At 42.7% G+C, this 10,056-nt stretch overlaps 1 protein-coding gene across 3 annotated transcripts in view; it reads right to left on the bottom strand.

Annotated features, from left to right (window-relative positions):
• The window catches only part of LOC116688344 (ras-related protein Rap-1A), a 23,223-nt gene that overhangs the window by 8,280 nt on the left and 4,887 nt on the right, over nt 1-10,056 (bottom strand). For 2 of the 3 annotated variants that reach the window (XM_032514343.1, XM_032514345.1), the window contains exons 2-5: nt 5,734-5,822; nt 5,333-5,401; nt 4,962-5,018; nt 3,954-4,094 (exon numbers count right to left, since the gene is read on the bottom strand). In XM_032514343.1, coding sequence (XP_032370234.1) covers nt 3,954-4,094; nt 4,962-5,018; nt 5,333-5,401; nt 5,734-5,790 — 324 coding nt within the window. In that variant the 5' untranslated portion in view covers nt 5,791-5,822. Of the gene's footprint in view, nt 1-3,953; nt 4,095-4,961; nt 5,019-5,332; nt 5,402-5,733; nt 5,828-10,056 lie in introns of all 3 variants that reach the window. The other variant, XM_032514344.1, reaches the window with a different exon arrangement.

Raw genomic sequence — 10,056 nt, 5'->3', positions numbered from 1 at the left:
AAAAAAAAAAAACTCTCTGGGAGGAAGAGAACATATTTTGGGCCAAACTTCAGCCCCAACTGTCACAGTGGGCAGAGTCGGGGCAGTCAGGGTGTCGGGATGCGTCTCATCCTGCCTGCTGTTTCCTGACCGTCTATCTAGGGAGCACGCTGGCCCGGAGGAAGTCATGGCAGCCCCGCCCAGCTGGGATAACATCGCTTTCCTTCCTGAATGTTTTCGAACATTTCAGCTGGATTCCAGGCTCTGGCTGTTGGAATTACATGATAATGTGAGACCGTGTGTGTGTGTGTGTTTGTGTGTGTGGATTGCGCTCATTTTCTTTTAACTTTACTAGACCACTAGAAAGAGAATCAAGACTAAAGTTTTCAGAAGAATTCTGTATTATGTCTCAGTTTTCCAGGGGTTCACAAGACATTTGTGTTTGTGGTGCAGCTTAACAAGCAAGAGACACAATCAAATAGTGGACATTTAGCAGGCAGGACAACTGGCGCCAATAATACATCAGCTGGGGAAATCTATTTGTGGAGCGATTGCAACAAATAAATCCATGCATGGGAAATCCTGCCTTTGCTCCCTTGTCTAGTCACCCAGATCTGTCTTGCGGGTCTGGAAAAAAAGATATTTCTAAGCAACACGGTAGTACTCTGACATGCTCTAACTTAAGCTCCAAAGTGAGACCCTCCCCCACCCACAAGTCTACTGACAGGTCGTTTTGACAGCCACGCTCTCCAGAAAATGTAATACTTGTGGAGCCATAGGATGAATATTCCAGGGTCCTTTTTTCCTTTTCTTCCTCTTTGTCTTTCTGGGCTGTTGGGCAGACGACAGGAAACTGATGTTTAGATTAAACCCCACTGAGGATGATGATTGATGTTTGATATCCAAACAAGCCCTTACACTGGACTGCCGAATGACACTTCTCCCATGAGTCCTGGGAGAACCAGTGGTATGCCCTCCTAACACAAACTCTGAGCCAAGCTGGGATGAAAAGGATGGAGAGAGGGGACGGAAGTATGGAGGTATGCAGGGAAGAAAAAATGTTCAGTGTCAGCAGCACACAAGGCAGCATTAGACTGCTTTAGGAATCCATGCAGCCCACAGAGAATCTGTTCAGACCCAGTTAACAACACACACATCACAACACACCACAACCCACACCACACACAACAACAACACACACACACACACACACACACACACACACACACAACACACACACACACACACACACACACACACACACACACACACCACACACACACACACACACACACACACACACACACACCACACACACACACACACACACAACACACACACACACAAACAACACACACACACACACACACCCACAACACACACACACACACAACACACACACCACAACACACACACACACAACACACCCACACACACACCACACACCACACACACACACACACACACACACACACACACACACACACACACACACACACACACACCACAACACCACACCACACCACACACACACACACACACACACACACACGATTGGATTGTGGAACACAGAACAGGAGAGTATAGAGTAGCTTAAATAAATAAACGGAGCCAGTCGTTTCAAATGGAGCAGTGAGTCACAAGCATGGAGTCAGGCATTAGTACCATCCGAGCCACATAAGCAGAGACGGAGAGGCCCGGAAAAGTCATAAGACCTCTCTTACATAAGAACTGTAGAAGTAACGGGAGTGAGCTTTTAATACACTGGCGACTGCTCACTCACTTTATTCTTCTCTCCTAACAACTTTTTTAAGGAGATGGAATTTGGCCCTACTGTGTTTAATGTACAGTCATTAAAAGGGCTTGATAATTGAGCTTGGCAATATCAAGTGCTTCTGTACATTTAGCCAGCTTTGCAGTAAATGGTGCGTGGAAGAACTGAGAATGAGAACAGCTGCGGCAGCAACTAGAATGTGCGCTTTAGTAATAGCTTGAAAGCCAAATAAAAAATCTGTCGTCTTGGATGGGAAAAAAGAAAACATTTTAAGCATTTCCTTTGGTCGTTCTTTAGGTGCCCCTTACATTCCTGCAAGGGGCAAAGAAAGATAAACAGATGCCACGGTCATCATAGGCTTAATTCACCAGTGGCCGTTATAGCCAGATATGCACAAACTGGAGATATGTACAAAGAAAACACAGTTAAAGAAAAAAGGGACATCAACTGTTTTCTTGCACGTTGAGGAGCCACTGATCCTGCAATCCATCCGTTAGCCTGAGGCTAACCTCAGATCCCCAACCACGTAGGCTCTCATAACGTACCACAGCCTCACAATGCAGTGTGTTCTTGATGAACTGAGGCTTTCCTTGCACATCATCCCTGACAGTCCAATGACCTGCACAGAGTGCCAGACCACAGTAACCAAAGCACAACCACAAGCAAGCCATCGAGCGAGGGGGGGGGGGGGGGGGGGGGGGTGCTCAGAGCAACAGGAGTATACAGGCACAGATACAGAGGAAGGGGAGCAAGAGAAGGACTAACAGAAAGATGTAACAGAAAAGAGCATCAGGCTGCAGAGGGGCTTTTAGATGGTTGACAGGGAACAGAAAGGGAGAGATTGAGGGAAGGAAAAAGTGAGAGAGAGGGTTATGGTAACATTCATTCCCTCCAGAGATCACCAAAAAAGGGCATCTGAGATCCTGCTGACGCATTATCTGCCCCAGCAGAGAGGGGATGGAGGGCTTACTCACTCTACAGCCTCACAATTTACCAGAGAGAGAGAGAGAGAAAAAAGAAAACGTGTGTAAAAAGCAAGACTGAGGGTTGACCATGCACTAGTGAGACCAAGATATTCCCTACTTGTTGCAGGACTCTTTGCTTAGTGGGGACTTTGGCTCTGTGTCTATGTTAAACACACATGAAGTAATCAAACCAGAGAGACCTGCGTGACGCTGATATAAGCTAATGCTAGGCTACGTAGAGTACACAAGTTTCACTAAGGGCTTTCTTATTGTTTTCACTTTGCAACACAGAAATGACGCTATGACCCCATGTGCATTATACCGAGGTAATTCAAATTTGTAATTATTGTTATACAATGCAGTGATTACAGTGTTGGATGGTATCCATAGCAACAGTGCAATCGGGATGAACAATGTAGGTGGCTGAGAACACAGAAGTAGGGTGCTTGTACTTGTACCGCTTTCCACCATCTGTGTTTCCAAAACCCAATCAAAACATGGCAAAGAAAAATAAAAAATAAAATGAGAAAAAGCTGATGTAAACTTTCTTGTGAGCCTTAAGGCTAATTTATGCTCCTGTGTTAAATCAAAGCTGTAGGTACGTACATGGAGATACAGACCCTCTGCTGTCGCCTGACACGCACCTCTCCAAAAATGTGTGAAAAACTCTGATTGGTCCGCTTGGCCGTGGCTTGGCAGCATCGCATTTCCACCTACTCATTCCTGGGATCTTCTTCTCCGTAAACAACATGAAATCATAGGGCAACTTCTAGCTCACCCTGTAGAGTGTGCGCCCCATGTAGGCTGAAACATTGCGCCCGGGTTCGAATCCAACCCGTGGCCCTTTTCTGCATGTCATCCCCCTTCTTTCTCCACTTTCCTGTCTCCAAGCTATCCTGTCAATTAAAAGGCCATTAAAAGCCCCAAAAAAATAATCCTAAAATGAAATCAAGGAGAGGGTTAACTTTACCGGCTACAGCTTTCCGACCGTGATCCGAAAGCACAGGGGATAGACACTTTGTTTCTCAACCTATTCCTCTAGATGCGGTACTCGGCCCGAAGCTAATCCCTGTCACACAATCCCAACACAGACACACACCGGCTCTGATATTCTCTTAAAGAGATACGCTAGAACGACGCAGACACACCAGCGCAAAAGTATAGACTTCAGGCCACTTAGGTAGACTACAGCAAAAGCGCTTGCATAAAAATCGGCCCTATGACTGTTTACTTACATCCTCTGTGTCCTTTACTCGTAGAATCTGTTCTCTCAGGTCCTGGAGGTCGTTAAAGGTGGACTGTGCTGTGATGGAGTATACCAGGGCGAAGCCTTGGCCGTTCTTCATGTACAAGTCCCTCATCGCTGTGAACTGCTCCTAAAAAGCGGGAAAAATAAAGACAAAAGACAGGCTATGAGCTCTGTCATAAGTTCTCTGGCATTTTATAAACTGTTGAACATTTATTGTAAATGTCTGGTACACATAACAAGAAATCACAATGGTGTGACCTGAGATTCAGTAACAGATATAGTGCAGTGGAATTGGATCTCTGTCAAGTCTTTGCATAGCATGTGGGTAAACTATCAGCACCCTTTTGACTTTCCACTAGAAACAAGAATGAACATGTATGTTGCTTCTGCACCATCAACATACCTACAATTACACTCTCCTACACAGTTTTCAAGAATACTTGTGCTTCTGGGCAAAAGACAGATCTATTCCTACGGGAACAAGACAGTCTGCAGCCATGCTGTGACTGTTGTTGCCTTTGAGCTAAATCCTCCCAGCAAACCAAAGTTTTAGTTATGATTAAAAGTATGATAATACTAGATGAAATGTTAGGGAATCAGTAAAAATTATTTATTTGAGACAGAAAAATCTGCACCAAATAAATCAAAATTATATCATGGCAATCCATCCAAAAGTTGTTGAGAAATTATACTCAAATACACAAATGTAAACTTTATGGTTCACGCTAGGGAAAAAGTCAAACAAAGTCAGTAGAATGAATGTCATTACAAAATATCAGGTAGGGCATGCTACATATGTGTAAGGGAAAAACTTATAACAGGCCATAACTACATGGCATATCAGCTGGTAAAATGTTTGAATGCTATTCTAGTTCAACTTTTTTTTTTAATGTTTTGAGATTTCCTCATTGTGTTTAATACAGGGACTTGGGGGTCCTTATACGCAATAACACGTGGCATAAACAGAGGTTTCGGTGGTGTAGAGTTCACTTACTGTGCCTGCTGTGTCAAGAATTTCAAGCATACATTGCTGCCCATCTACCTCCACTTGCTGTAAGAGAAAACAATGGCAGATATTGTAAAAGGTCAATGGGCATGCACATCATATTCCATATTTAAAATACTTCATACAATACAAACCAAGATAGACAACTAACACAGTGGAAGAGATGAGCTCGAAGCAGGACATAATAAATGTAAAGACAGACATAAATAAAAACAGGAGAGAAATAGAGATGAAGAAAGTTAACTAAAAAAAAAAAAGAGCACAATATGAAGACGTGAAGCTGCAGAGCAGCTGCTAACAATCAGCTCATTCCTATCCAGCACTCTGCCTCCCCCTCTCCCCCCTCTAGGGACACTCACCTTTCTGTACGAGTCTTCTATTGTAGGGTCATATTTTTCCACAAAGATTCCCTGTACAAACTGAACTGTCTGTAAGAAAAGATACAGAGCAAGCCAATGTCAGGTCAATGTGTCTTCCCGGCCATGAGAACAAAACATCTAGAGTGGCAAAAGTGCCATGTGTCCTTGCTGTGTCATTACAACAACTCGGCCGCGCACTGAAGTAGAGGAGGTTGATGTTGCCGGTCAGACCAGCCAGGATACAAGAAAAAGTCTGATTCATTTTACATCCATATGCAAATTAAAAGAGTCTAGTGCCGTATTAAAAAAAGTGCCCTGCCACATGTATTTCATTACTTTTGTGGTAATGTCTGAAGTTCTACCGTAGATTGTTTTGTTGTGGTTCAGAAGGAAATACTCACCAGAGCGGACTTGCCCACACCTCCAGAGCCTAACACCACTAGCTTGTATTCACGCATGGCGGGTTTGCTTCACCGGGCAGCCCAACAGTCTGTACTGGACAAATGGGGAAAGGCAAAAATGGGAGAGACAAGATAAAAACAAGTGTAAAAATAGATAAAAATCAAGATCTAACTTTCTAAGCGAAACAAAGTAATTTTCCCAGTCTGGTCTGAGTTTTTCCACGCCAAAAAGAGAGAATTTCTAGTCATTTCTGGAGGTCATGGACAAGAAGCAGCACAACAATGGAGGGAACAACCATAAGTGGATCCGATTCAGGGTGGAGGAGGTTAAGAGTATGTGACCCCTCTCTAACACAAACCAGCTGTGGTGTGTATGAGTGTAGGGGGGAGTGAAGGGAACTGAAGGGGAGGCGATACATGGAGCTGGCAAATATTCCTCCTAATGACACAATCATCACACCAAAACTCACCCTGCTGACAGATGTTTTAGTCACTCACTCATTATTGGGGTTGTACAACAAGCAACATAGTTTCAGTGTTTTTGACTAATGACAGAAATCAGCTGAGGGAAGTGGAAAGTGTGATGGGGAGGAAATTGTGAAATCACTGGAATATCCCTTTAGGGATGCAGAGTCTTCAAATCATTGGCACACACTGTGGCGTAAAGTCAGTTGGGTTAGCCAACTGGGTTACTACGAGACTGCTACACTGAAGATCAGTTGTGGCTGGGTGACGTGGGGGATTCCTGATTCTTTGTTAACTTACTGGCTGCATATCAAATTATATTTTTCTAAAAGCTGATGATCAACTGTCGGCAAAAGACGGATTTAGACTACAAAACGTACCTTTAAACCTTCAGGATAGAGCTCTGCAAATCTGTCAATAAATCAATTCGTTAAAAAATAAAAATAAAAATTTAGTGACAGGAAATGACAAGATTTTCGGTTTCCGGCTTCTCAAATATTATCATCATTATCTGGTTTCCTTCCTTTTATGACTTAACTGAGTATCTCGGGGTTGGACGGTTTCTGAAAAGCAGAAAGTGTCTTCAAGTAAAAATCCGGTCTCGAAGGAGAAAGTAAAACCTCGCTTAATAATCAACTCTTTTATTCAAACTATTAAAAAAAAAGCTAATCAGCAGCCATTTGGGGAAGCAGATGATGAACTCCTACTCTATTCTTTTTGCAGCACACTTCATCTAAATACTCAGGGGGGTGGACAACGGAACCAAGAACCTCAAACTTCAAATCAAAAGCGGTGAGGTTGGATATGAAGCCCACACTCACTGTAAATAATTCATATTCAGTAATACTCAACACACAAAGAGAAGATCTCCTTCACAATTAGGGAGTAGCCATTGGAAGGAAAAAGTAGTCTGTGGCTGAACAAGTGCTATGCAAACAGTCTCTGCTACACTCTCGTGTAAACATTCAAGTACAGAGTCAAGTGCATGCACAGTGTCACATATACAATGTTAAACAGTGTCATACTTTAGGCTAGGCCTCACTTGCAGCTATCCACGTCATGGTTCTAGTATGGACACTGTGGACGGACTCTAGCTAAGACAGAGGACGCCAGGAACCCGCTCTGACAGTTGCCGTAGATTATTATGTGATTGCTTTAGGAGGTCGATATGGAGGACATCTTATCCTTTAAAAAGTGCACTGTCAAATTTGATCCGTTCCCTCCCTTGCTTAAAAAGAAAATCCACCAAGGATGAGCAAAGCTGAGGTACATCAAACTGATCCATTAGGACCTTGGTTTTCAATCTATGCGTTTGTATGTTTCTGAGGCATATGGTTTTAATTTCTTATTAAAAAAATATACCTGGAATTTATTTAAAAATATTTTTTTTTTTTTTAAAGATCAGTTTAAACTGATTTACCTTCATTTTACAGGACGTTTGTAAACAATTTAATAATTTATTTTGGTAATAAAAGGAGGCACTCTTTATTCAAGGAGAGGCAGGGTGCCTACATCTAAAAATGCTGTGTGTGAAGTGAAACTGTCTTCCACACATTAAAAGTAGTTTTGTTTCCTGCCACAAGCGTATGCTGTTTAGAGGCTAAAAAAAAAAAAACATGTTTTTTTTAAAAGTACCCAGTTATAAAAAGTTAAAAAAACAAGTACGATTGCCTTTTCAATTTGTTCCTTTTTATTTATTCAAAACTATTTTTAATACAACAAAAATATGAGTGCATTGCGTGGTCTTTGTTTTTATGGCCTACGTTTAATATCAAGTTTTTAAAAAAAATCTATGTTTGGTACTGCCAATTTGTTTTGTTTTGTCATGATTAGTGTGTGCAATAAACATTACACTTCATGAGGAAAAAAAATCATGGCAGAGAATTGTGAATTCAATTCTAAGTTTAAAAAAAATTGTGATTCATATTCCCCCCCCGCCCAAATTGTGCAGGGCTACTGCAGCGGGTCCATTCTAATTGGACAACGTTCAACTTGTCAGTTCTTTCAGCTCATTGTCCCGGTTTGTCACGGTAAGTGAGTCATTGTAATATAATCTAAATTCCTCAAAAAATACAGTTCAATCATAACTGAAAATATGCCTCATTGTGTGTGAGAATAGAGATGAATAAATATATTTGTTTTTGTTGCAGCAAAGTGTCAGTTCAGTTTCATACTAGGCGGCGGGGCACAGGTTGTTGTTCGGACAGACCTGCCCCCACTGCTAAAACAAGATCCTTTTTTCATATCATATCATGATATCAAGAGGTATCTTTGTATTATTGTAAACGATACGATATGACACACCTCATCCTTAATGTTCCACTTCTGGGATTGATCCAGTGCCACAGGAAATTCCGCCAGATGCATGCATGTCCGTTTCCTTTTGATTTCTTTGTGTTGGCTTTCTAAACTCTGGTGGATGATGCTTATGAGGAATATTGTTGACTGCTCTTTAGATCTCTGCATGGCAAATTGAGACAGCTAGCTAGACTATCTGTCCAATCCAAGGTTGTCTCTCGCACGACTATTTTACAACAGCTCTGTGCGGAGTTTAGTGTCGTTAATTGGTCAGTGACGATTATGATTGATAGAAATGTAGTCTCACTTTGCCAGAAAGTCCTCCAAAGCGCGCTGAAGGAGAGTCTGGCTACTTCACATAGCATTCGAGGATGGAGGAAAACGTGCTCTGGTTTAATGGCATTTCATTAAACCAATCAGAATAGTCATGGGCAGTGCTAAACTCCAATGAGAGCTGCCGCAAAATAGTCTTGCGAGAAAAAACTCAGATTGGACAGATTCTAGCTCGCGGTCCCAATTTACCCTGAAATCGGATGAGCAGTCAACCATATCTTACGTACCCACCGCTGCCGACTTGAGCTTAAAAAGTTACCAGAAGTCATTCACTTTCAATGAACGCTGGCTTCTCTTAGCTGCAAGGAGGGGAAAATCCGTCGGCGTTGCGTTTTGAGGGACCGTCAGTGAGCGTCAATCAGAAAGTCGAAAGTAGCTCATCTCAAACTTTCATTCTTACCAAAACATTATTCCCGAGAAAATGAAGGAAAAGATCATAATCGCCGTTGCTGGGTTCCATCATTTATGATATGACGTTTGCGTATAGAGACCAATTAACGATACCTGCCGGTCACATCGTCTCTAAACAGTCTGCTCACAGTGAAGTCCTGTACGGATCAACAGGAGGTTAGAGTCTGTCGGCCAGGTGCGCCATATAGGGGGGAAAAGTTAGGACAATTCCAAGGGCCCATGACTGACAGGGGCCCCAAAAAACAGGTACAAATCTAATATAAAATTATTAAACTGACCAATTTGATTTTTTGTCATGGGGCCCAAAATTCCTGGCGGCACCCCTGCTGGCGGCTGCCCGCTTTGCATGCCTTCTGCTACGGCCCAACGGCAAACAAGCGAGTTAACAGTTAACAGACACCGCTGAGCCCAACAAACACACAACCACATGTGATTATACGCGTCATTTACAAAAGGTTTCTAGTGTCAATTAATTGGCCGTGCAGTGGCCGCTTGTGCTTTTTCCAGGATGGAACACAGAACGCTGAAGTGTCAAAAAGCTTCCCCGTACTTTTTAACAAGCGTCCTTGACAGGGCGGCCAGAGCATCTTTGCAGCTCAAGTTGGCGGAGGTGTGTACGTATAGATAGTCCTCATAAATCCACAGAATTAAAAATTCAAACACAAAGAAAGCAGAGGGAAACGGAAAATACATGCATCCGCCGGAATTTCCTGCAGCACAGGAGCAATCCAGGAAGTGGAATGTGAAGGATATAGGCTAAAAGAAATGCCAATAAACCATGGGACGTTTTTCTCCCAGAATGCTGTGTGGTTGGGC

This window comes from Etheostoma spectabile, chromosome 4 (assembly GCF_008692095.1).
Source record: "Etheostoma spectabile isolate EspeVRDwgs_2016 chromosome 4, UIUC_Espe_1.0, whole genome shotgun sequence".
Taxonomy (NCBI): domain Eukaryota; kingdom Metazoa; phylum Chordata; class Actinopteri; order Perciformes; family Percidae; genus Etheostoma; species Etheostoma spectabile.
This window is presented reverse-complemented; position numbering and strand designations above follow the sequence as displayed.